This window comes from Mustela nivalis (assembly GCF_964662115.1).
Source record: "Mustela nivalis genome assembly, chromosome: 4".
Taxonomy (NCBI): Eukaryota; Metazoa; Chordata; class Mammalia; order Carnivora; family Mustelidae; genus Mustela; species Mustela nivalis.
The window spans coordinates 151004461-151032283 of record NC_139023.1 but is presented as its reverse complement, the minus strand read 5'-3'; the positions used below and the strand labels follow the sequence as shown (position 1 = coordinate 151032283).

General features: G+C 39.8%; 1 protein-coding gene across 1 annotated transcript in view; it reads left to right on the top strand.

Annotated features, from left to right (window-relative positions):
• Positions 1–27275, top strand: part of PINX1 (PIN2 (TERF1) interacting telomerase inhibitor 1) — an 85394-nt gene extending 58119 nt beyond the window's left edge. Inside the window, exon 7 of the mRNA XM_082726911.1 lies at positions 26549–27275. Within this exon, the coding sequence (XP_082583037.1) occupies positions 26549–27040 (492 nt within the window). The 3' untranslated portion in view covers positions 27041–27275. The remainder of the gene's footprint in view (positions 1–26548) is intronic.
• The last annotated feature ends 548 nt before the right edge of the window (positions 27276–27823 follow it).

Below are 27823 nucleotides of genomic sequence, written 5' to 3'. Positions count from 1 at the left end.
ACCAGGCAAGGTGTAAATGGCATCTCTGAGTAGAGATTGAGATTGAAAGAGTTTGTTCTGAGAGCCACAGGTCTTCCAAAACCTAGCTTCTTTCAGGTCTAGCTAGAAGAGGACTTCCACCAGGGGGCCCAAGCAGAGACTCCAACAGTATCCCAGGCCAGTACAGGTCCATCTGCCCTGGTCAGGGCTGGAGAGAGCCCATGACCAGCCTTGCTTTTCTTGTAGCTGCTAAGCCAGACTCTTACTGGAATAGGACCAACAGATTTCCTAAGCATAGCAAGAGTAACCACAAAGACAGGAGCTGGGGCTCCCCAAACAGAGATACTCCACTGATCCTTTTAAAAGAATATAGTATGTTTCCACCTTTGCACTGAAGCCTTAATTCTGATTATAGTTTTACAAGCAATTTCACCAGCCAGCTTATTCTGAGGCCAAGTTCTGTAGTCAGTGTGCCATGAATGAATTGCAGGTGTGCTGACATACCGATCCCCTGAGCCCTTGGAGTGGGGGGTGGCACGGGGCGGGGGGCTGGAGTAGCTGCTGTCCCTGGGCTTGTCTCCTGCAGCTGCTGCCAGCAAGCAACTGCATGCATTTATCCTCAGATGCTGTATACGTATTATTGGCTATGCATGCTCCATCAAAAAGTGCTGGAAACCACTATTGAGGGACTTGGTATCAAAAGAAAAGAAAGTCTCCCTGTAAATTAGTTTTGACTTTCGGACCAGCTGTTGGAAGGTGGTTGTAAATTCCTGGTGAACCCTAGTAAGACACATGCTAGGAGCTTAGACTGTAGTCTCTGCATGCATTTGGAAATAATGGAGAGATTTGAAGCTTGGGGCTGGGGGTTGTGATTTTTTTTGCAATTTGGAAAGATCCAAAGGAAGAGCAAGTCTGTAGCAACTGATCAGTAATGAAACATTAGCTAGCAAAATGTGTGTGCCACCCTGGGGTTTCCTTGGGGTCACACATTTACTTCGTTTCCACTTACAATACGTTCTTTCCTATCATTTCATTGCCATTACTATTAACTAGTTTTTTCACTCTTCATTTGATACCATGAGTTTCTTACTTGATTTTTCTCATGGACCCATCCACATCTGCCAGAACCCATTCTTCCCTTGAACCTTGTCTTTCTGTAAGCTTCCTTATTCTCATTTGGCTCCTTTCTGCTCTCACTACATGTGACAGAAGGCTTTTTCATTTGGCCTCACTAAAATCCCTGTAGACCCAAGCTGGTATGATTTAACAGGGGAAGGACCTTGAGAGAGGCATTAGGACAATCTAAAAGTGAAAGAGATGAGGGGAAAGAGCATGGAGCTAGTGGCATAGGGAGCTCCGAAAATGCCACCCCCTATGACTAGTTCACCTGCCTCTTGGACAGGACAACAGTCTGACCTAAATGATCATCCTGGAGGAATGCACCCTCCAGGTGCTAAACTTGTAGGTTTTTCCCTGTTTGCATTTGTTTGTTAATTTCAAATGATTTTTTATTGTGGAAGCAGTTAATATTGTCACTACAGAAAAATTATTGCCTACAGAAATGCACTAAGAAGAAGGCAAAAAACCCATGATCCAGATACCCAGAGATAACCATAATGAAAATCTTGGCATGTGGAGGCAAGTGGGTTTGGTAGTAATAGTGTCTGGCGTTTCCTGGCTATCTTAGAAGCAGGATCAATGTACATACTGGGTTATGACCTCTTAAAAATTCACACTTACCATCTCTTAAGGAGCTTGCATTGTTAGCTCTGCCACTAAGTCTTTGACGTGTGTTGCTTATGAGCTCTCTGCTGATTGGCTGCATTCTTAAAAAACGCTCCTCTCTTGACCACTGCTCTCTCTACAGTGAAAGGGAGCTTGCCCAGCATGCCACCCATCTGGTTGGCCCATTATTCTTTTCTTTACTGAACATCTCCTTAATCCTGCTCATTCTTTGTGGAGAAGACAAGGTTTTTGATTCCCTTGTCATGTTCTGCCTCTAAGTTGCCTGGTAATCGAGAGAAAGAACTGGCTGGAAGGGCTGAGGCAGCAGGAGTTGTCCTGGGGTTGATCCCTTTAAGGGTCCCTGAGAGACTTTTCCATTCCTGCCTCCACCTTCATCCTGTCGCTCTTCTCTACCCCTCATCCTGCTTTTCCCAATCTCTTCAGACCCCTGGTATTACATAATATTCCTGTTAGAATCAGTTCCTGTTTTGCTAGCTAGAGGAATTGTGACTCTTAGGGAAAAACCCTGTTCTAACATTAGTAGCGGCTGCTGGTGGCCAATCCATGATCTCATATGGGAAACACATCGCTTTGCTGGCTTCTCTGTTCCCGTCTGAGTCAGCACACAGATGGGATTACCTTGCTGCCTTGGTTTGGTTCCCCTCGGCCTTGTTTCTTCGGTGGGAGTCCACGATGATTTCTCTTAGGATAATGGAACTGCCAGCATCAATTAGGCCAGCTAGTTAGTGATCACTTTCACTTATGCATAGATGCCTTGGGTTTCTTACTGCACTCCAGGAAAAATTCTCCTTATAGACTAGCAGATGTACATGCACTTTTAAAAACATTGTATTGTGGAAAACTTAAAATGTAATAAAAGTCAAGTAATAAGAGTTCCTGCCTACCCATTCCCAGCGTAACAGTGATGAGTTCATAGCCAGTCTTGCGTCAGTCATTCTCCATCCACTCTTCTCCCCAGTTACTGAAGCAATTCCTAGACATCATATCATTTTATCTTAGTATCTTATTTTAGCATTTCATTATACATCTCTAAAAGATGAGGATTTTTTTTTTAAAGATAAGGACTCTTAAACACACAACCACAGCACCATTATATCTTCAAAAAATTAACCGCAGTTCCTGATGTCATCAAATCCAGTTAGCATTCACATTTCCCCAGCTGTCTTACAGTTTTTTAGTTTGCACGTGTGTGTTTGAATTAGGAGTCTAACAAGACCTATATATTGTAATTGATTGATAATGTCTTTTACTCTCTTAACCTGTAAGTTCCCGTTTCTTCTTTTTTCCTTACAATTTATTATTGAAGAAACCTTGGGTTCCTTGTCTTACAGAATTTTCCATATTGTGGATGTTGTTGATTTTATCTTTATAATGTCCTTTAATACATTCACTTTTTTTTTAATAATACATTCACTTTTTAAAGAAATGCTACACTGGATCATTTTACAATATATTGTAAGGATAAGTAAGGGATAAATTACTATCCCTGCTGGACCCCCTTTTGTCATTAATTTTCCTTGCATGGCTCTTTACCAGGTATATGGTTCCTGCCTTATATAATTTACAATGTAAACTGATAGGCAACAGTTAGTATTGTAAGTTCTTCCAAAATAATAATGTCCAATATAAATATAATAAAATATCACATCAATTATAGGCATTTCTTTTTTTTTTTTTAAGACATTATTTATTCGAGAGTGACAGCATGAGCAGGGAGAGGGGCAGAGGGAGCCAGCAGCTTGACGTTGGCAGTGGGATCCCAGGACTTTGGGATCATGATCTGAGCTGAGGGCAGACAACTAACTGAGCTACCCAGGCACTACTAGTCATTTCTGCTGTAACAGAAGATATGTATTTGTGGAAAAATATCTCATTTTGCAAATTCCACATTAAGAACAACAAAGCTTATGGGAAAAAATCAGGTAAGAGGTAGACTGCTAAAATCTTTTCAGTTTTGTAACCAAGAACACACATGTTGCTTACCTCCCCCACCACCTCTTTTTCTCTCTTACACACACAAACACACACACACACACAGTAATTATTGGCTCATGAGATAATTCACTCAGACCAGGGAGACTACTTAGGGAATCTTAAAGATGTTCAAAAACAATATTGAATGAATACATTGGCTACTAAGGATGGAAGTGGAACTCTGAGCTGTGGGTTGCCATTCAGGTGAACACAGTGACATGCAGTCTGCTACCAGCCGAGAGCTCTTTGCAGAGAGAGCCCTGGATGCCAGTGTTGTTGCAGATCTGTTGGGGGAAGTGGACTCTAAAAATGGATGCTAATTAGCATGTAGGAAGTATGTTGGGAGGTGTTTTCAGGACTACTACCTTGGGTGGGAGGGGGTGCAAAGAGAGAGGAAGCAGGATTGGCAAGGAGAGAAGTTGGCCTGCTATAATACAGTCACGGGTCCTCAGCTGACTCCACAGGGGCCTCTTCAAAGCCACCCTACTTATTTGGCAGAAGCTGGGTTTTATGGCCCTGCATTAACTGGTCACTGGGTCTAGCCTCCCTGTCCCCCAGGAATGGGAGTGTTACTTTAGGAACGGTGACTATTCCCAGAAAGGACTGACAGCTGAGAGTGTTCAGCTCCTTGAGGAACAGACCCTTCAGTCTGTTCAGCTGGATTAGGGGGCACAGCATAGCATTTGTTACCTGTGCTCAGTTTAACTTCCTAAAAATAAAACTGGAAGGATCCTGCAGGCACAACAGCCAAATGGAGAGGTTTGATGTTTGGGGGTTTTTCCCTTTCCTTCTGAGGATGGGATTCTGCCCAAACAGGCCTGGTTCCCCTGGCCTAGGAAAAATCACGCAGCTTCCACATTTTATTTCCCCTGTTTACCAGTGATGAATAAGCTACTTGGTGTTGAAAAAACAGATGTTACAGAACAGACTAGGTAAGAAGAGTAAGCGATGACATCAGGGATTTTTCACATTTTCATTGGTTTCAGAAAGTGTCTATCCCATTCACAGACTCGGGCCTGGCTGCTAATTACCAGATTTAACTGCCTCAAGAAAGTCACCTATAGTTTAAGGCTCTTCCCATGATGGCACATGATAAATTTTACCTAATTTATTCATCCCCTCCCACCAGGCTATCACAAACTTACATGGTTAGTTACTACAAAACAAGAAAAACTGAGAAAATATTAGATTTCTCTGACCATCAACAAATTCAACTGTCTAATTACTTTTAATGACTAAATTGACAAAGGAACAAGTGACAAAGGATTACTCTATAGCATTACGAGGCATTTGGGGTGAATGAAAATGGGGAAAAAATGACTAGGATCGTGAACTCCAAATAGCATTTTAACAAATGCTTAAACTTCGGTCCTGACTTCAATAACCTAGACTTGGTGGGGTTTCTGTTTCTACAAAAAAGAAGCTGTCCTGGGGAAGCTACTTTACTACTAAGTATAATCCGAACATCTCATTTCACTGAGATCTGTGCGCCGTCAGTGATGAAATGGACAGCCTTGTCTTTCTACTTACTATGTTCTAGTCCTGCCATATTAGCCATGGAAAATCTCTTAATCTAATAGTACACATGGCCCAGAATCTTTTTAGGTAACTAATTCTACCATCTGGAATTTGATGTGCCTGGCAACTGGTCTAAATACTTGTCTAGCTAAGGAGGAAGGAAGTAGTCACGCTGCATTGTGTTCCTTTACGATAATGCATTAGTCCAGCCTTGCATAGGGTGCATGTGAGTATAGATGGAGATACACATACACAAGCAACGAACATTCTACATTAAGTACTTGGAAATGGGTCTTTCAACACCTAGTTTGTTCAGTGTTGTGAAAAGTATTTACATTCAACATTTGCTTATATTTCTTGTTGAAATTTGGAGTTGAAGAGCTGTTGTGCCAAAAGAGGGGAAAAACTGCTTATTTGATAAGAACTAATTGTAAATTAGTACAGCAAATGTTTGCATATAAATGAGCATTACTAAATTGCTTGAAGCTACCTGAAAGCCTTTCTTTTAAGTAATTTAAGTATTTCCCTTAGCTTTGGGAATTCTTTGTAATTCAAGCTATTTTCTAATTATGTTGTTTGGATAACTTACCACTGAAATACCATCGGATGAACTAAGAATCTTTTCTTTTATAGGCTTTGGTTCTAAACTAAATGCTAAAGGAAGATTCTTATTTGTTAATTTGCTAGACCAGTCCTTCCATAGAGATAATGAGAGAGGCTTAACCCCAACCTTAAATTAGTAGGATCTCACTAATAGCTCTAAGTGTAGTTTAGCATGTTTTTTGATGCTTATCAGTCATTAAATTATAATCTTATGTAATTCCATTGGAGCTGCTTTATAACAACCAGAAAATTCTGTTTAAAACTGTCTTTAACCTAAAGGGAATTTTAACCTTTACGGGAATTTTCCAAATAATTATTTTTTTCTTCCCTAAGATTTAAATTGTAAGTTCTCTGTGTTTATTAGAAATCATAGTGCTGGTAGGTCTTTCTGATTGTCAGGGTTCTGTTAATTCTTATCTGAAGCCGACTGAACCTCTAGGAAGTTCATTCAGAGGTTTATTTCTTCGAGTGGCACTCAAGTCTCTGCAAACAACACAAGGCTGAAATGTTTGTCAGCTGTTCTTTGACAGGTTTATCTTTTCTGCATCAGAGTTGTTTAAAGCAGAGTAGTAGTAGTAATGAGAGCCAGCCTCCAATCGCTTCTGCCTCCTCCCCCCCCCCCCCCCCGATATCCAGGACTTCTGTAATTCATTCTAATTCCTAAAATCATATGGAGGTTCTCAGTTATACTTAACTGGTCATGAAGCATTTTGTGAGCCTGGATTCCAAATCACTTTTTAATAAGTACTTACATTTATTTTATGTCTTGATTTCAATAACCTAGATTTGTTGGGGTTTCTATTTCTACAAACAAGAAAGCCCACCTGAGGAAGCTACTTAAGTAAAATCTGAACATTCATATCAATGCCCCTTCTAAAAGGAAGGTAGCTTTAAATTATAGAAAATTGCTGTGTAGACTCTGGAAATCAGTTAAGTTAGTTTTATTTCTGTGTATCAGTAAACCTTATAAATAGAGTGTGAGCTTTAGATATTTACCTAATCCTTATTCCAAAGTTGAAGTTCCAGATTGGAAATTGTGTGCCTGTGTACTGTGTGATCCTAAGAAAATCTTTTAAAATTTATGCTGTATTTTTTATTTTTTTATTATGTATGCCACCGTACAGTACATCATTCATTTTTGATGTAATGTTCCAAGATTCATTGTTTGTGTATAACATCCAGTGCCTGTGCAGTCCGTGTCCTGCTTAATACCCATCATTGGGCCAACCCATACCCCCACCCCCTCCCTTCTGAAACCCTCTGTTTTGTTTTTGTTTTTGTTTTTTCAGAGTCCATGGTCTCTCATGGTTTGTCTCCCCCTCCGATTTCCCCCCACTTCATCTTTCCTTTCCTTCTCCTAATGTCCTCCATGCTATTCCATATGTTCCTCAAGCAAGTGAAACCACATGATAATTGACTTTCTCTGCTTGATGTAATTTGCTCATATGGTGTATTTTTAAAATATTTTTTAAATATTGACACTTCACTTAGGTAAATCAGCCATTTAATTTTGGGGTGCCTAAGTAGCTCAGTTGGTTAAGCATCCAGCTCTTGATTTGGACTCAGATCATGATCCCAGTATCTTGAGATTGAGCTCTGCATCAGGTTCCACACACAGTACAGAACCTGCTTAAGATTCTCTCCCTCTCCCCCTGGTCCTCCCTGCTTCTTGCCTCTACTCATGCATGCATGTACACTCTCTCTTTATTAAATTTTATTTTATTTTATTTAAGTTCAGTTAATTAACTTATAGTGTATTATTAGCTTTAGAGGTAGAGTTCAGTGATTCATCAGTTGTATATAAAACCCAATGCTCATTATGTCACATGCCCTCCTTAATGCCTGTTACCCAGTCACCGGATTCCCCCACCTTCTACCCCTCCAGCCACCCTGTTTGTTTCCTAAAGTTAAAAGTCTCTTATGGTTTATCTCCCTCTCTGATTTCATATTTTTTTATTTTTCTCTCCCTTCCCCTATGATCTCTGTTTTGTTTCTTCAATTCCACATGAGTGAGATCGTACAATTGTCTTTCTCCAGTTGACTTATTTTGCTTAGCTTAATACCTTCCAGTTCTATCCACATTGTTGCAAATGGTAGGATTTCATTTGTCATTGATGGCTGAGTAATATTCCATTGTATATGTATACCACATCTTCTTTATCCATTCACCCGGTGCTAAGCCCTTTATCTGGTAAGACATTTACAAAAATCTTCTTCCATTCTGTAGGTTGTTTTTTGGTTTGGTTGACTATTCCTTTGTTGTGCAAAAGCTTTTTATCTTGGTGAAATCCCAGTAGTTCATTTTTGCCTTTGTTTACCTTGCCTTTGGAGACTTGTCTAGTAAGAAGTTGATGTGGCTGAGGTCAAAGTAGCTGCTGTCTGTCTGTCTCTCTCTCTTAAGAAAAAAAAAAAATCACTTAATTTTAGATGATCATCCTTATGCTCATCCCATCCCTTCCTCCCTTTTAAGGGAATAAATGTGTTGTTAGGGAGGTAAAAGTGTAGCATTCATATTACTTTATTTTTTAATTTTTTACTTGGAATTGGATTAATCATGATACATAGCACATTATTTGGTTTCACTTTATTTTAGACTCCTTTTTCCTTATACAGATCTAGAACTGATACCTTGGCACTTCCTTAAAGTAAATAGATAAAATTGGATGTCTTTGAGTTCCAAGTGAGCCATAGGCAGAGCCTGTTTCTGTGTATCTGTGCTTTGAAATTATAAATCAGGCTCATCCTAGAGTCTTGTTTGTGACTCCTTCAGTGTAATAATCTCTCATTATTTCATCATTTTTCTTCTAAAAGATACTATTTTAATTGTTTTCTTCCTGTGTACTTCCCCTGCTTGAGACTTTTCCAGTTCCTTCTTCTATTTAACTCGGGTATTTGCCCTTGTCGCCCAGTAGCATTGTTGCATGACCAATGATTAAATGAGTAAGACACAGTCCCTACTCAGGGTCTAGTTGGTAAATTAAGGTTTACACAATCAACTGGAGCAAAAGCATTGATTGCTGAGGACATATGTGATGTAGCAATGAATTCAGCTTGCAGAGATTAAAGAAGGTAACACATGTGTAGATTCTTAAAGGAGTCATAGTTGGCTAAGTTGAAAGGCCTTGCAAGGAGGAGAAAAGAGCCATTTCCACAAAGACACAGATCCTTGAAAAAGCAAAGGGCCTTTTAGGGGACAGCTAGCATACTGATATGGCTAGCCTGTGAAAATGGATAGAGAGAGGCAAATACCCCAGACACTTATCCTCTCTGTGTTACTTTGAAATAAATCCCTGAAATCATAACATTTTATCCATAAATACTTCAGTACTGAGCTTATATGTCTAAAGGTTAAAGGACTTTTTAAAAATGTATAATTCCAAGACCGTTATTCTATAAAAGCTGATGATAATCATTTTCAAAATGATACAGATTTTGGCTTTTTTTTTTTTTTTTTGAGATTTTATGAGAGGGGTGCTTGGGTGGCTCAGTGGGTTAAGTCTTTGCCTTCGGCTTGGGTCATGATCTCAGAGTCCTGGGATCGAGCCCCGCATTGGGCTCTCTGCTCAGCATGGAGCCTGCTTCTCCTCCTTCCCCTCTACCTGCCTCTCTACCTACTTGTGATCTCTGTCTGTCAAATAAATAAATAAAATCTTTAAAAAAAAATTTCATTTATGAGAGAGAGAAAGCGAGAGTTAGGAGGCGTGTGGAGGGGGAGGGGCAGAAGGAAAAGGAGAAGAAGACTCCCTGCTGAGCAGGGAACCCTGACTCAGGACTAGACTGTGATCCATCCTGGGCCCTGAGATCATGGCAGTTCCTTAACTAACTGAGCCACCCAGGAGCACCAAATTTTGGCTTTAAGTTTCTTTCAGTCTGTGGATTCCCTCCATATCTTGTTCGTTTTTTTTTTTTTTTCCAATTTTAGAATGAAATTTAGAATAAAAATTTCCACGTATCTGTTTGCCCTGAGGTAATAAATAAATAATAGATATTTTATTTGTTTCCTTTATTTACCAGTTTTTAAATAGAATAGATTCTCTAGCATTGTCTAAAAGTGATTAGTGAGTTTTCCTTTTTTGTATCACTCATGGAGTAAAATACATCCGTTGTGTTTCAGTGTGTTGCATTTATTTTTTTAATGATCAGATTTTCCATCTTTGCCCAGTGGAAACCTCTTCAGGTTGGGTCCTGAATTCTTTTGACATGACCCTATAATGGTATTTGATCATTCCTTCTTACTCAGGAAGAGATTTTCCAGGCTTACTATATAAGTTTGCTGCCTCAGACTTGGAGTCATCCATTTCTCTCTGGTTCCTTTTGGTGGTAAATAATGTTTGGAGACCACAGTCTGGGCAGTAGGTTTGCTCATTGCCATTAGGTTGGTCTTTGTTCCTAGCCCTTATTGCATAGATAGAACTATATATTTTTTAAAGATTTTATTTATTTGACAGAGAGAGAACATGTACACAAGCAGGGGGAGCAGCAGAAGGAACGAGAGAAGAAGGATTCCCACTGAGCAGGGAGTCCTGTGTGGGGCTCGATCCCAGGATCCTGAGATCAGGACCTGAGGTGAAGGCAGACACTTAACTGACTGAGCTCCCCAGGCTCCCAAACTGTATTTTTTAAATAATAAAATAAATTATGTGTTTATATTCATATTACTGGTTCAAATTCAGGACCATAGGACTTAACATTATTAATCTTTTATTATCTTTATTTGCCACAGTAAGAACTCTTGGAATCTATGGATTCTAGAAATAAAATCATTATACTATTATTTTATTTATTTCCCATTACATTTTCTATCCCAACTACATGATAGTTAGAGAAAAACACTGACAACTTATCCAGAAAAAAAGAAAGAAAAAAAAAAGCTGAAATGCTTTTTGTTGTATTAGCATTTCTTTTTGTCCTTAGGGTAAATCCCGTTAAGGTATGTACAGTCAAATTATGGTGTTTTAAGGTCATTTGGAATTCCATTCTGTTTAGGTATTCACATGTATTTATCTCATTTTGTTTTTAGGAATTACTTTCTTTTTTTTTTTTTTTTTTTTTTTAAGATTTTATTTATTTATTTATTTGACAGAGAGATCACAAGTAGAGCAGCAGGTGGGGGGTGGAGTGGGGAAGCAGGCGCCCTGCTGAGCAGATAACCTGATGTAGGGCTCAATCCCAAGACCTTGAAAATCATGACCTGAGCCAAAGACAGAGGCTTAACCCACTGAGCCGCCCAGGTACACCAGGAATTACTTTCTTAAATATGATTTTTTTAATATGTTCATTGATTCTTGATTATGTTCTCCATTTTTACCCTCTTAATTATATTAGAAATTACTAATTATTCTGTAGTTTGAACTATGCACAAACTTTTAAGTGGAACCTGGTTTTAAGATCTTTCTTCACCCAGATTATCTGATTGGTCAGAACATATAGCTCTTAATGCTTGCACATAATTCTGTAAAAAAATGATTAGAGTATAGGCAGTCTTAAAACTTGATACATACATACTTGTGTGATATAGGACATGTTATTCCTCTATCACCTTCCATTACAGGATGGAAAAGTGATATTTTTGACTAAGCCTGGGAATGGATAGTTCCATGTCAATAATGGGATATCTGGAGAAGAGCTAACCTCTCTTCCCAAAGTCACCTAGCAAGCTGGTTGTTCATGACAGAATGCTTGTCTGGTCTTCTTGTCACTTCCCTTCCAGGTGTCTGCCAGTTTTGCATAAAATGTATGGTTCATTGGGAAAAGCCTGCCCCCTTAGAACAAGGGAAATCAAAGATATAGCTCTAAGATTTAATCAGAAGAACTGCTCATCTTATCCAGACCATGGCAGTATCTGTGTAAACACACCTTCTTAAAGCAGGTTCAGCAGAACACTAATTCCATGGGGTGTCAATGAATTTTATGCCAAAAAGGGTTCCAAAGTGAAATAACTTGGTAAGTTCTGAAGTTTAACCACTACTAGATACCTCAGATGACAGTGTGCATTATGAATCAAAGGGAGGAATAGCATAGGCTTGTTTCCCAAGCTTATTTAACCATGAACCCATCCCACTTTTTCATAAATCAACATGTTGTATTGGAGGAGTATTACATTGGAAAACAAAGCTGCCTCGAGATTTAACTTTACAGGACATCCATGAGACAGGGACATCTTAACCACAGGGATCCATCCAGCAAAATTCAGATTCTGAGAGAACTTAGTAGCACAAATGCCTTGGTTTCATCAGTAAGAAATTGAAAAAGCAAAAGAGGGAATGAGAATGAATAGCCTAAAAGACAAGAGACCTACCAACTAATCACAATATATACGTGGACCTTATTTGGAAACTGATTCAAAGGAACTATAATAAGAAATAAAAGACAATTATAAGTTGAATTGAAATTAATAAAAGAATTAAAAGACAATTAAACCAATGTGAATACAGGCTAGATATTTAGTGATGTTAAACAATTTCTGTTAATCTTTTTATGTGATAATAGTATTCTAGTTATGGATTTTTCTTAGAGCTCTTACCTTGTAGACACACATACTAAAACATTTGTAGATGAAAATACATGATATCTTTGATTTGCTTTGAATTAATGGGAGTAAAGTTGGTAATGGTTTTGTGTTGATAATGGTTAAAGCTCAGTATTGGATATTATTGGGTTCATTTTACTGTTTTCTCAGCTTTTCTATGTTTGGAAATTTCCATGGTAAAAGTTTTAAAAAGAAGACTGCTAAATATGTATCACTTCTGTATGAGTTCATTAGAAATAACTAAGGCCATAACTAATTTTAAATTTCCCTGCTTAGTCTAGATTCTTCCCCAGCAGCTGTCTTTGTTCCCCCAGCTGGAAAAAGACCAGGATTTCTAAAGCATAGAAGCCTTTTTGGATTTACAGGTGTGATTTGTTGCAGAATGAAAGAGGCTACCAGTGACATCCTTCTGTATTTGGAGGAGCCTCTCATAGCCTTGCTCCTTCCTCTGCAAGATGGAAATGGAATTGGCCACAGAAAATACCAGTTGTCTCAATGAGACACATGTGCCCTAAGAAAACATTCTCTCTGCAGCCTGTGGTTTATAGGCCCCCGTATATGCATAGACAGCAGATGGGTCTTGTGCTACGTGCCCAGAAGCCAGTAGCATACGGCAGTTAGGGGCAGGGCTCAAAGCAAGGAAAGTGGTAGTGCATTCCAACCAGAAAGGAAGTTCTTATAAAACCTTTTATCCCTGTTAATGGCAGTTTTAGCAAAAAGAGATCAAAAACAAATATGTTTGGGGGGTGAGGGAGAAGGGCAACTTTATTTGGACCAAACCATTTTAAGATATATTGAAAACCTCATCTCTTTTCCTCATTTTATACCCCTTTCTACCTCCCCCCACCTATCTCAAGCTACACACACACACACACACACACACACACACCCTTAGACTAGTTTAGTTTATTGCCAGCCAGTCATGGTGCTGTCTGCTCTGGAAAGTAGCAGGAAAAGCTGATAAGGTGCTGAGGACAGAAATCTCTGGCCTTATCTCTCCCTAGCACACAGTGCCGAGAGTGCATCCTTTTCCTGTCCTAGGACAAGAGACATAAACCGACCATCTCCTGGCAGCAAGGACTTCAAACAGGCTTTGGGAGCCTGCCTCTACTTTCTATAAGAGCCAGAAAGGAGAAAGTGGGTCATTGCTTTTTTGAAAGTTGTTTTAGTACCAGTAAAAATTTATATTGTCTTATAGTTCACAAACCCAATTTATAATAAGACACTCATAATAAAGAAGAAGAAAAGAAAAAGAAGTGGCGGTGGGGGGGGTGTAAAGGGAAGAACTACCAAAATAACCCAAGAGTTGTTAAGTCACTGGACTGTTTTGTTTAGTTAGACTTTTGCCAGGGCGTAGGTTTGGACTGAAAGGATTAGATTTGGCTTTTTGTTTGTTGACAGATCAAGCAAATGGTTTTGAGAGCTTTTGTGATAATAAGAAATTGACATACAGATGGCTCAGTTTTGGAAGAGAAGAGTGAAATATTGGCTCGTTTTTCCTCCTAACCCTCTCTCCTGCCAGGAAAACAGAAATAACATTCTCTCCCAGATTTTCATCCTGTAATGTAACGAAAATAGGATGAACCTTTGGGTTAGAGCATGGCCGTGGCTTGTGAGAAGGCAATGCTTCGCTTCTCATGAAATAGTCTGCAGGGACACCAGTGATGTGGATCTGGGCATCACCATCTCCCCTCTGGGTCCTCTTTGGAACCTCACCAGGTGAAGCAGGAAGCATGATGTCATTCTGAATATTCTAGATGCTCAGGACCCAGTTTGCAAGACTTTACAGTATTAAGGAGGCCAGGCTTAATGCTTTGTTACTAGTTTTGGAAGAAATTGTTCACTGGACACTTCCAACAGCCAGTTGCTCAGTTTGTTTCCCAGTGTCTAGAGTCTCTCATGGTTTGTCTCCCTCTCTGATTTCTTCCCATTCAGTTTTACCTCCCTTCCCCTGTGATGCTCTGTTCTATTTTTTATGTTCCACATATGAGTGAAACCATATGATAATTGTCTTTCTCTGCTTGAGACTTAGCATAAACCCCTTCAGTTCTATCCATGTTGATGCAGATGGTGGGTGTTCATCCTTTCTGATGGCTGAGTGATAGTCCATTGTGTATATGAACCACATCTTTATCCATTCGTCTGTTGAAGGGCATCTTGGCTCCTTCCACAGTTTGACTATTGTGGTCATTGCTACTATGAACCTTGGGGTGCATGTGCCCCTTCTTTTCACTACATCTGTACCTTTGGAGTAAATACCCAGTAGTGCAGTTGCTGGGTGGGAGGGTAGCTCCATTTTTAACTTTTTGAGGAACCGCCATACTGTTTTCCAGAGTGGCTGTACCAACTTGCATTCCCACCAATAGTGTAAGAGGGTTCCCGTTTCTCCACATCCTCGCCAACACTTGTTGTTTCCTGCCTTGTTAATTTTTGCCATTCTGACTGGGATAAGGTGGTATCTCATTGTAGTTTTGATATGAATTTCCCTGATGGCTAATTTATTTTCTATGAACTCTTTAGAATTGTGGTCTCCCTTTAATCGATTAGGGATTTATTTTTTTTTTAAAGATTTATTTATTTATTTGACAGAGAGAGATCACAAATAGGCAGAGAGGCAGGCAGAGAGAGAGAGGAGGAAGCAGGCTCCCCCCTAAGCAGAGAGCCTGGTGTGGGACTCGATCCCAGGACCGTGAGATCATGACCTGAGCCGAAGGCAGCAGCTTAACCCACTGAGCCACCCAGGCGCCCCTCGATTAGGGATTTATTGAACTGAGTTGTTTTGCAGTTGGTTTTCTTATCATTTAGTTTCTCCCAGTGCAGTTTTTTAATTTTAATTTTTGATGTGGTGGGAAAACTACTTACATGAGATCTACTCTGGTCTTATTTTTTTATTGATATTATTTTTTTACAGTCTGTCTCCCTTGGGATGGGAGTTTCTTATCAAGGTCCCAACCACGGTCAGGTAAATGATAGGTGCTCAGTGGCTGTTCATGAGGGACAAAATGGCCAAATCATTGGACCTGAGCCTTTTCAAGGTCATATTTTTGTGTCATTTACTTTTATTACATTATGTGACTCCCCGAGTTCAGAATTTTATTTAATTTACTCGTACTAATAACTTAAATATCCTTTAAAAATAGAATTATTTTGCCCTACCAAATCTACTCCTAAAAAGTATTTTTTTTTCTTTAAGATTTTTATCTATTTGACAGACAGAGCACAAGCAGGCAGAGAGGCAGGCAGAGAGAGAGAGAGAGGAGGAGGCAGGCTCCTGAGAACCCAATGTGAGGCTCGATCCCAGGACCCTGGGATCATAACCTGAGCCGAAGGCAGAGGCTTTAACCACTGAGCCACCCAGGTGCCCCTAAAAAGTATTTTTAAATGTTTTTAATTGTTATTTTGATTTCTGGTCAATTAAAAAGAGTATAGAAGGGTTATTAACCTTATATAATATACAAGAACTGAGGGACTTTCTTTTGTTAGTGACTTCATTTACCTAATTTACCTTTCTCTTAAAAGTGATCTTGAGGGCACCTCAGTGACTCAGTCTTTAAGCATCTGCCTTCAGCTCAGGTCATAATCTCGGCGTCCTGGGATCGAGTTCCACATCAGGCTCCCTGCTCAGTGGAGGATCTGCTTTTCCCTCCCCAACTTCCCCTGCTTGTGTTCCCTCTCTCACTGTCTCTTCTCTGTCAAATAAATAAAATCTTAAAAAAAAAAAAAGTAATCTTGACTATTCCAGATAACTATTCTTCCTCTAATCCTAGTTTCAAAGTACTAGGTTCTCTGAACTCTTCAAAAAATGCTGTGCTTTCTATAATAAGGAAGCTGAGTATGAGTTTTCATGACTCCTAAGCAATTATCATGTTTTTTCTGGAGTAAAGATGGAAGAATCAGATTCTCAGGTAGCCTCTGCTTTTGCTCATTAAGATTCAGAGACTAGGAGCTCCTGGGTGGCTCAGTGGATTAGCCTCTGCCTTCAGCTTGGGTCATGATCTCAGGGTCATGGTATTGAACCCCGCATTGGGCTCTCTGCTCGGTGGGGAGCCTGTTTCCCCCTTTCTCTCTGCCTGCCTCCTTGCCTGCTTGTGATCTCTGTGTATCTGTCAAATAAATAAAATCTTTTAAAAAAAAGATTCAGAGACTACCCTTCAACTATGGATAAAAGCTATTTGTCCTGCCTCCAGAGAACAGCAAAGAGAACCAGTTGACCTAGAATTATAAAATATAGTCAGTTTGGATTAATTTTAGACTTCATTTAAAGAAGTTGGTATCTACGTCACATTGATCATTTCTAGCTTTGCAGGAGGTTCGTTTATCTTCTAAGGGCTAGTATGTTGTGAAATGTTTTCACATGAGTCACTGCAACTTCTGAGCCTGAGGATCTTTCAGGGAGGCAAGAAACCTGCTCCTCTTTCTTTCCCCTCTTTTTCCCCAGAGGCTGTATGACTCTTGTCAGGAGTTTTGATGTCAGTTACTTGAAAAATTATTGCCATAGAGAACCATCATTTTGAAACACGTTTATGTTGGTTCTTTTAATGGATGGCAGTTGGAACAACTGAGGAGGCAAAAGAAAAAAAAATAGACATGAACAGTTTTGTTAGCATTGGCCTTCATATGAGGAATTTGGCATTATTTGTATTGCCCTCCTGTTGTTCAGTGCAGAGCGAGATATTTTGTCCCTTTTAGTTTTCCATTATCTTCTCTGAGGGTGTCCAGTTTATTCATCTGAGTTTGTAAATTCCAAGAAAGTTCTAATGCCTAATTATTAGAAAGATATCTCTGTAGGTTTGTAGGGTGTTGAGAATTCTCTTTGATGTCTGATCACTTCATCAGACTTTCTCCTTGTCTACCATCCTTTGCTACTTGAAATCAGATAGCAGTTAGCAGCCTCTCTACTATTCACCAGCATTAATTCAGGAAGATAACAAGTGATGGACATTAAGAAGTCCCATCAAACCCAAAGCCCCCCAGTTCCGTATAAATGTGGATGTAGATGTATGTGTCTGTATGTATATGTGTGTATGTGTGTATACTTCAGAGCATCTAATACTTCCAAAAGCAGATATTTGATAATAAATTTATTTGTTCAGCAAATACTTACTTAGCATCTATTATGTTTATTTCTCTCTAGAGAGAAACAGACTTCCACAAATTCTTTACTGTTGCAATTCAAAACTTTATTTAAGGACATTGATATTTGAAATGCATATAATTGTCACAAGTCATAAGATAGTCTTTTGATTTCCCCCTAACCATTTAAAATGGAAAAAAAAAAAAAAATATATATATATATATATATATATATATATATATATATATATATATATTTATTTATTTATTTAGGGTGGGGGCAGAGGGAAAGAGAGAATCTCAAGCAGGGCTCAGTCTCACAACCCTGAGATCATGACCTGAGTTGAAATCAAGAGTTAGACACTTAACCAGCTGAGCCATGTAGGCACCCCTAAAATGTAAACCTGTTTTTTAACTTGTGAGGTGTTTAGAGATCAGCAGCAGGCTGGATTTGGCCCATGCGCCATAGTTTGTCATCGCTGTTCCAGAGACCTCTGCTGGAGCCCCTGCATAGTGTGCTTCTAATACATGCCATGCATCTGATGAGAAGGAAATGGTTTCATCTGGATGGGAAGAATGTATACTGCAAAATGCTGACTCTCTTCTTCCTACCCTTCCAAGCACCTTCTAGTCATTAGGCCTGCCGGGCAGGCACAGATCTCTACCAATATATACAAAACTTACGGCTCAGTGGGTGGTAGTGAGAGTATCAGCCTTGATCTGCTTGGGCTTTGTATCTTCTGTGCTTTCCTTGAGCACCTACCATGTGGTTTTCCTCCCTGGAGAGTGTGTTCTGAATATAAATGAAATAGGAATGGTCTCTGCCCTCAAGGAACTTAACATTTCCCTGGGAAGATGCTTACACAGCAAATTATACAGAATCAGAAAATAAAAGTAGCTCATTAATTGCTAGTCACAGACAGTAAACAAGAGAGGATATGTCACAAGTGATCAGCCTTGTTGAAGGAGGCAGTTTTGCACTCCATCTTCAAGAAGCTGATGCACCTGACTATGTGGAAAGGCTCTACAGGAACATCCTAGGCCCCGCATAATGCGTGACTGCATCAGCCCATTCTGCCCCATCTGTTGGCAGAGGCTGTAGCGCATACATATTCCAGCAGTGCCTCATCCTGTAAGTGATGAAATCACTCCATAACTTTATCTCTGTCCAAAATGAATGGGTGCAGTTTCTACATCCCAGGAGTATGTCAAGACATAATTCGTGTTTCTCAGAACTGTCCTGCTGAAAAACTTGGAAAAGATACAAAATGTTCTTTCAAAGCACTCACTCTGCAAGCTTTCTTACCTTTGCACAGACTGATCCAGCCCAAGCTGAGGACAGAGAAGAGAGGAAGTGAGCATCTGCTCACTGCAGGCACCAGCTGTCAGAGCTAATCACTTGCTAAATCCATTGCTTTCGAGCTCAGGGCCTCTGCTTTTTCTTTCAATGAGGAAAGTTGAAGGATTGCTGTTGTAGAATGTGTTTTAATATGGAAATCAAAAGGCTTCAGTCATCTTGTCACTTAAGATGTCACGTATGAGAGAGGCCAGTGAGCTGAAAGACTTTTGCCTTTGAAATCCCATTGCTGTACTAAATCTATCATAAGTTAAGATTTTTATATTTATAGTGCATTTGCCCAAAACATCTCACTGAATTCTCAACCCAAACTGCTCTGTTTTCTTGCCCTGAAAGATACTAACAACATCCTTTTGAAGGCAATAAGGAGAATCCTTTTTATTTGGGCATTTTGCTGTTAATCCACCTTAGTATACATGTTTGAAAGGCAAAGAGAACTGTGAACCCAGAGGTGTTTGAGCAGATAGCTCATTAAGCTGCAGAGCCTCTAGGAGAGATTTATGTAAGAGAAACACCCAATAAACTCAAAATTCTGTGGATACTGGAGAAAAGTTGACATGTGTAGTTTTGGGCATCTTTCAGGCACCTGAGATGATTGTGATGTATTATAATTGATGTTGTAAGGATCTGTCTTTGCAAAGTCTTGTTTCCTTTACATCCAGTCTGTCCCACTGCTCCCAATTCCAATGGTAATTCAGAACTGCCAAAGATAGGTTTAGGTCCCAAGATTCTCCAGCCCTCATAATGGCGCAAGTATATATAGGCTTGACCACTGGAATCTAACTACTGCTTTTGAGAAAACGGAGACAAAGCAAGTTAACAGTAGGAGGTACTGCCCGCCTCCCCAAGTAATCGCTTTTGGTATTAGAGGTATCTGGCTGGAAGTTGTAAGACATCTGTCCATGAGGGAGTCTTACCTTAGGTGGAAGTTTGGACTCAACTTTTACTTCCTGCTTCAAAACCCTCACACTTTGCTAAGTGAATTTACATGCTAATTTGACTAATTATAAACCTCTTCAGCCTGGTTTTAGGCTATTTTTTATTTATATAAACTGCAAACTACATAAGGGTTTGTTTGGGTTTTTTTGTTTTTGTTTTTGTTTTTTTCTGTTTAGAAAGTAATATCTATTTCTGGTCACATTTTTTTTACGTCAAGCTTTTTGCATCAGTTACCTTCTGCCCTCGTCAAAGTTGAGTGTGGATCTTAGTCCATGGGTTATATGACCAACTGATACACATTTCCATATTAGGATGATTTCTGAAGAAAGCAGCAGCAACAAGTGAATCTGTGACATAGGCCAAAAGTTAGGATGCTATAGTGGAAAGAGAAAGGGCTTTGTTTCTGGCAGCCTTGTGGCCCCAAGACCTTCTGCAGTTAAGCGCTTTGATCTGTAAAATGGAGACAGTTCCTTTCCTTGGGCTGCTGTGAGGGTCACATGGGCTGACTTATGGTAATAAGTGACTGGCATTTTGAAGGCATCTCAGAAATGGTGGCTGCTTTCTTCAGTACATCAGGTATGGCCTTGTTGGGTCAAGTTTCCTTCTGTAACTGACTGCAGCATTCCCACAGGTACCTTCTAGCTTTAAACCATTGAGGTTCTGTGAAGTGAGGAACAGGCACTTCTGAGTTACATCCCACAGAATATTTATTGCTTGGGTAGAAATTAAGGCCCCAGCTATCATTTGGGAAAACTGGTTGTCAGATTTTTTTTTTTTTTTTTAGTTTAAACATTATGAATTCTTGGGACGCCTGGGTGGCTCAGTTGGTTAAGCAGCTGCCTTCAGCTCAGGTCATGATCCCAGCGTCCTGGGATCGAGTCCCACATCGGGCTCCTTGCTCGGCGGGGAGCCTGCTTCTCCCTCTGCCTCTGCCTGCCATTCTGTCTGCCTGTGCTTGTTCTCTCCCTCTCTCTCTCTCTGATAAATAAATAAAATCTTTAAAAAAAAAAAACATTATGAATTCTTTATTTTGTACACCCAGGACCAATATTTTCTCACAGTAAAATTTTAGACACACAATAATCACCTACTTTTAAATGAACATGAAGATTAAATCCCTCATGAAAACAACCACTAATTTGCACATGCATTTCCCCCTGTTAATTGTATCTTGCTTCACATTTCAAATGAAATTCTCCAAAGTTGCATTATTTTAACTACAAATTAAAAACAGTGTGTATTTTTTTTATTAACATATATTATTTGCTTCAGTGTTCAGGTCTGTGAATTATCAGTCTTGCATAATTCACAGCACTCACCATAGCATATACCGTCCCAATGTCCATCACCCAGCCACCCTCTCTCTCTCTTCCCACCCCCCAGCAGCCCTCAGTTTGTTTTGGGGTATTAAGAGTCTTTTATGGTTTGTCTCCCTCCCGATCTCATCTCGTTTCATTTTTCCCTCCATACCCCCCCATGATCCCCATTCTGCCTCTCAAATTCCTCATATCAGAGAGATCATATGATAATTATCTTTCTCTGATTGACTTACTTCGCTTGCGTAATACCCTCTAGTTCCATCCACATTGTTGCAAATGGCTGCATAGTATTCCATTATGTATATACCACATCTTTATTGGTTCATCTATTGATGGACATCTAGGTTCTTTCCACAGTTTGCTATTGTGGACATTGCTGCTATAAACATTTGAGCACACATGCCCCTTTGGATCCCTACATTTATATCTTTAGGGTAAATACTCAGTAGCGTGATTGCTGGGTCATTGGGTAGCTCTATTTCCAACTTTTTGAGGAACCTCCATACTGTTTTCCAGAGTGGCTGCACCAGCTTGCATTCCCAACAACAGTGTAGGGGAGGGTTCCCCTTTCTCTGTATCCTTGTCAACACCTGTCGTTTCCTGACTTGCTAATTTTAACCATTCTGACTGGTTAACATGTACTTTTGTAAGCTCAGAGAAATGAGAAGACTGAGATTTTCTGGGAACAGACTATATTAACTCAGGAAACAGAACAACACAAGGAACTATTGCACTTTATATTTTTAAAAGAGTAGGTTCTAAAATACATGGAAAAGATTTCAAGACTCTAAATGTACCCTTGGGTCTTTTTGAGTAATTGACAAAAAGGAAGGCAATACAGTGGACATATTACAAATTTAGGGAGAGGTTTGTTTTAAAACTGCTTTTGTTATTCCCTTATCATTTCCCCTCCTCGTTCATGGACCTCTTTCTTTGCAAAGCTTCGTCTTAGGTATCCTGCTTGGTCCTGGAAATGCACATTTACTTCGGACATGTCCCTGACCACGTGAACTGACAGGAGGCTGTAGTTAGCGTAAAGCTTGGGGGGATTCCACAGGCAGAGCCCAGCTCCCACACAGACGACTCTACAACCTGTTTCGGTCACTGGACCAAAGTGAAAGCCTGCATTTCTCCTTGAGCATGCCATAACTAGGCAGCTATTAAAATTCTTGGCCCACTCAAGCCAGGACTTAAAGAATCTTAGGCTGTGAAGGCATAAAAGCCAAGGGAGAGGCTGCCCATCATTCATTCCAGAAGGCCACCAGTTTTAATTCCAGTTGGGTAAAATCTTTAGCATTTCCCCCACGCTCTGCCTTTGGAGAACACAAATTTAGGGTATGTGAAGGATCGATGGGGATTTTGAAGCCAAGGTATAGAAAAAGAGAACCTTCAAAATTGTTAAGTACGAAAAGATAATTTATTATCATTTTTTACATGGACAGGACTGGAGGAGATTATGCTGAGTGAAATAATAAGTCAAGCAGTGAGTCGATTATTATATGGTTTAACTTACTTGTGGAGCATAAGGAATAACATGGAGGACATTAGGAGAAGGAACAGAGAAGTGAACTGAGGGAAATCAGAGGGGGAGCTAAAGCATGAGAGTCTGGACTCTGAGAAACAGGGAGCTTTGGGGTGGGGGGGTTGGGAGGGCCTGGTGGTGGGTATAAGGAGGGTACGTATTGCATGGAACAGTGGGTGTGGTGCATAAACAATGAATCTTGGAACACTGGAAAAATAAAATTTAAAAAAATAGTAATATGTTCTTGGTTTTTAAAAAAGCTGTATATTGGACTTTGTGAAAGACAATTTTTTTTTGTTTTTCCTTTACTTTGTAAATTAATGAGACAATGAAGTTAGCTTAAACATAGCAGATTTAAGTAAAGCTTTATGGGAATTTGCTTTATGGGGAAACAAGTTTTAGATTTTTGTGACCTTTCTTAGAAGTATTTAGGATGATTTTCAGGATATAGGTATAAAACAGATTTATAGTTAATAGTCACTCCAGTTTTTTGCTTTCACTGATTTAATCCTCTATGTAGTGTCTGTTCTTTTAAACAAATTCTTAACAACTCTTCAGTACAAAATAGTATTTGGCTCTTTCAGCTCTTCTGAATGGTATTACTCAGTCTCCTTGTTGACTGCCTGCTCTCTTACAGGTGGTGTAGAAATGTTTTTCCCATGGGTAGACTGCATGTATATTGGTGTCACTGCAGCATCTTGGCTTAACAGTTGGGGTGGTGCTTTGCTATGACCAGAGCTCATCTCTTCTGCCTGCTTATACTGCCTCACTGTACTTTCTCTGTGATATGAGCAGTACAAACGTCTCTTCAGAGATCAGTAAGTTTTAGACCTCCAAGGCACTTTGGAAGTGACCTCCTTTAACCTACTTCTTTGACTTAATAATAGGTAACAGGCTTAGAGAGTCTATGGGATCCATTAAAGACCTTCATTAGTTAACAGCAAGGATTAGAATTCCAAAAAAAAAAAAAGGTTACCTGAATCCCTAAGCGTAAATCAAATGTTTAGTAAGAACTATACCGCTCTTGGTAGCATTTTGTATGGAAATGGAAGTTTTCAAAGTATTGGTCATTTATTTGGCTGATATTTAGAACACTGTTAACAAATTGGTGCATTCTCAAAGTTTATGAAAAAGTAGAAGTCACTTTGTGGCATTATAGATTTTTTTTTTTTTGAGGTTGTATTTTGGGATTAATGGAAATGTGGAAAGATGCAAGTTGTCTGTTTCAAATGATTAGAAGCAACTGTTGCATTTTTTCAGTCTTACTTTGAAATAAAGACCAAACATGAAAAAAGTTTTGGTTTTCTTAAAAAGGTGTATATTTTTCAAATTCATGGCCAAGAATATAGAATACAGGGATGACAGTTGCTATAGTAAGAAACTAGGTTTATGATTTATAAAATCAAAATAAGAGCTTATGCTGTAGGAGTCCTAGGCACTGCCCTTACAAGAGTCAGATCTGCAACTGATTACTTCTGTTTCTGTGGCTTTTAAAACAGATACATTCCTGTGATGTGGGAGGGTGGCTGCCCCTGGCATTAAATGGCTCTCCCTGGCAAGTCATTGTTTTGCCTACACTTTCTTTGAGATAAATAGGATTTGGGTGCTGGCACCTTTTGCTTGTCTCCATGCCCTGCTAAGTTTGGTGTGCAATGGCCCGTGGTTATTAAAATCCTTATCACCATAAGGAGTTGATTATGATCATAATTATTTTCTGGAATTAGAAAGGCTTGCTGAATTCAACAACTGACTCAAAAATAGTCTTATATTTCCTAATAATTAAAAGTGTGATTAATGCTAGCAATTAGTTCCTGTGATTTAACTGTTAAAAGCAGGAATTAAGGAGGTAATACATAGGTGAGCAAGGTAAGGAGCCATAGGATACAATTTAAATTTCAGTTCCTCAGACACCAGATGAGCTGGCCTACATAAAATAAACTCCTTTTAATGCCATGAAACTAAATGAGACCTGCTTTACATAAACAGGACACCTTCACAGACTGTCTTCTGTCTGGGTGTGGCTTTGTACCTTAAATGGAAGGCAAGAGCATTCTTGCCCATCAAACTGGGATTAGCTGGCATCAGGACACCTTGAGAAGATTTCTCATTCTGCTATGCAGAATTTCAGCTTTTTCAACATTTAAAGAATTAAAAAGACAAGTGACCTTGTTTCACTTTCCTGGGGCAGCTGTTTTTAAATATTTTGCAAAATTACATGATGGGATTGCAGCCAGAATTGAATGCTTGATAGGTAACATATGAAGTTGTTCCAGCACTTAGTTGGTTTATTCCATACGTTCTGCTGTTTACATTTGGAAATTTAAAAATTGACCACACAGTTTTGTGTGGTTTTTTTTTTTAAAGATTTATTTATTTATTTGATAGACAGAGATCACAAGTAGGCAGAGAGGTAGGCAGAGAGAGAGGAGGAAGCAGGCTCCCCGCTGAGCAGAGAGCCGGATGCAGGGCTCAATCCCAGGACCCTGGGATCATGACCTGAGCCCAAGGCAGAGGCTTTAACCCACTGAGCCACCCAGGCGCCCCCACAATTTTGTGTTTTTAGCCCTGAGTAAAATAAGGTTTGTGTTAATTGGGTAAGTTGTGATACTGTTGGTATGGTATCCTTTCGTGAGAGCTCTGTGAGGCAATAGCCACTAAAACCCAGTTGTTCATTGATGGAGTATTGATTCTGCTGGAATTTGAAAAAGGATGCTACGTTGATTCCACTGAGCTGGTTTTTGAGTTCTGTGTCAAGAACATGGCGTGGTCCATTTATATGTGTTGGTTTGTCATAAAGTTAGCTGCATAGGCAGAACTTTGCCTGACAAGTTCAGAAAAATTTGTAGAATCCTAATTTGGAAATGGATTTATTCAGAAAGCCATTTTTCTACCCTTCCAACATGAAAGGGTCAACCAGTCTCTTCTGTGCAAGTAAGTAAAAATGAAAAGAAGCCCGGTTATTATGAATCCAGGTTTAGCATTATTGTCTAAGGGCTTATTTCAAAAGTTTCTGTGGGCATAGTTACTCTAAACATTGACTACATAAACCATAGTCCTTATATTCTTCATCTTGTAGGTACTTATTTTCTCTCACACATTTTCATCCTCTTCCTGTCAGCCAGCCAAAACCCATATGATGATGGTAGCATTTCATTTTTTATCCCAAGCTATCAAGTTAGGAATTTTCTCACTTCTAAAGCCTTACAGTTGAATGTATTTATTTAAAATTAAAATGTAAACCTCACTTAATGCCAGCTGTTATGAATGAGTAATTCTTCACATTTGGAAACAAGACTAACAGAGCCATGAGTATCTAATCCATGTTGGAGTAATGATGGGGCCATCTCTCTTCCCTCCCAGCCCCAGCTGAGAAGGAATGGTTCCCCATGATAACCTACCCTTTGTGTGTGGAAGAGGGAACACATACACTTCCAGCCTTAGTGCATTCTTTTCTGGAGGGCCACCCCTGTCTGTGGAGGAGACAGGTGTTCCTGACACACCAGATTCTGGGTTGGCATTGGGCTCCTGTTACAGGAAGGGCTAGCATATATCTGTTTCATCTATGCTTCCGGGTCAATGCACAGAGACCTGTGTAATCCATAATAGAGCTGAAATAGGTGTCCGATAAAATCACAAAGCTGGAGAACGTCAGTGTCCCTGTGTTTTTAAGGGAGCTTCTGGGAACTTAGTCATCAGGCATAACATTGTTGCTAAGCAGCTATTTACTCACAATTCCCTGTAGGTGACTTGCCCAAAGTTAGCTTCTGTCTGTTTGAATACATACAGTATTCAACCAAGTGTCTGGCCATTTTGTTCTGTGCTTTACTGTTGAGCTCTACCAAAAGGGAGACAAAGAGCCAAGGTGGAAGCTGGGCACTTAGCCTGGTCTTCTACTGCTTAGGGTGAGTAGTTCCATGTGCAGTTCTTTGGGATGCTGTGAAGAGTTAACAGTTGATGCTTAATTGGTTTTAACTTTTTCCCCACCTTAGGATGATGATTCCAGACCCGCCAGTCCAGATGGGAATGTGTCTTCCACTACAACGACCAGTGCCTTCACCATCCAGGAGTACTTTGCCAAGCGGATGGCAGAGCTAAAGAATAAGCCACAGGTCTTAGCAACAGGGCCTGACCTTGCAGAGACCCGAGTGGAAAGAAAAAGGGGAAAGAAGAGAAAAAAAGAGGCAAAAGATAAAAATGTAGAGACTTACACCGAACCGCAGGCCAAGAAGAAGAAAGACCAAGCTGAATGGCAGCTCAGAGACCCTTGTCAGGATGAGAATTCTGGTGTTTCTGCTGAGGATGGAGAGGATTGTGTGTGGCCCCCTGATGACCAGGACATTATCCCAAAGCCCAAAAAAAGAAGAGAAAAGAAAAAGCTGCAAAAGCAAGTTGAGGAAGCAGTGGAAGCTATATTACATGACATACCAATGAAGAAGACGAAGAAGAAGAAGAAGAAGAAAAAGAAGCAAGGTTCCGAATAAATTCCTCGAGCCAGGGCCTTCTAGCCATTCAGCTGTCAGAGCCCTGTGAGCAAACACCTTTGGCCTGAAGTCATAGCAGAGTTCACCCAAGAGTGTTTGTGCACATCTTTTGACATGCCCGTGGGTTGCTGAGTCTCGTCTTCTCACCACATTTTTCCCAACACATCCCTGGAGAACTTTCTATTGTCCCAAATCATGTCTCTCATAAACAAATAAATTTCTTTTTAGACCATGAGCCCTTTAGCCTGAGTGTTTATTCATATTTATTTGAATATGCTACATTATGTGTATGGGCACGTGTGTGTGTAGGTGTGTCACAGTCTGTATTTGCTCTTGATTTCCTTCAGTAACAATGAATTGTGCTTCCTTCTCAAGGACTCAGTCTAATTAAAGGATTAAGAGGCAATAGTTTGGATTTACATAATTCTTTCTGTTCTATAGCCAACCATGCATTTTTTGCCAAGCATGTATTATGTGCTTACGTTCCCAGATTGGAGTGTTGTTTAGTTTAGTTTGATTTGGTTGGGGAGATTGTTTTAATATCCTCTCTTCCACCAAGTGATGGTGGCCGTGTATTCAGAGGTCTTCTTCTTCCCAAGATAACAAAGTGAGCTGACTCTGGGGACAGCTTAATCTTCCGGGTCTCCCAGGAGGCCTCTCAGCCAGCTGTCCCTCACGGAGTGTGGAAAGTCAGAACTGCTTCCATGTGGTGGTGCTTGGGGATAGTCCCCTGTCATGTGCTCTGCCTTATTTGTAATGAGGAGGAGGTCCTCAGGAGGTTCA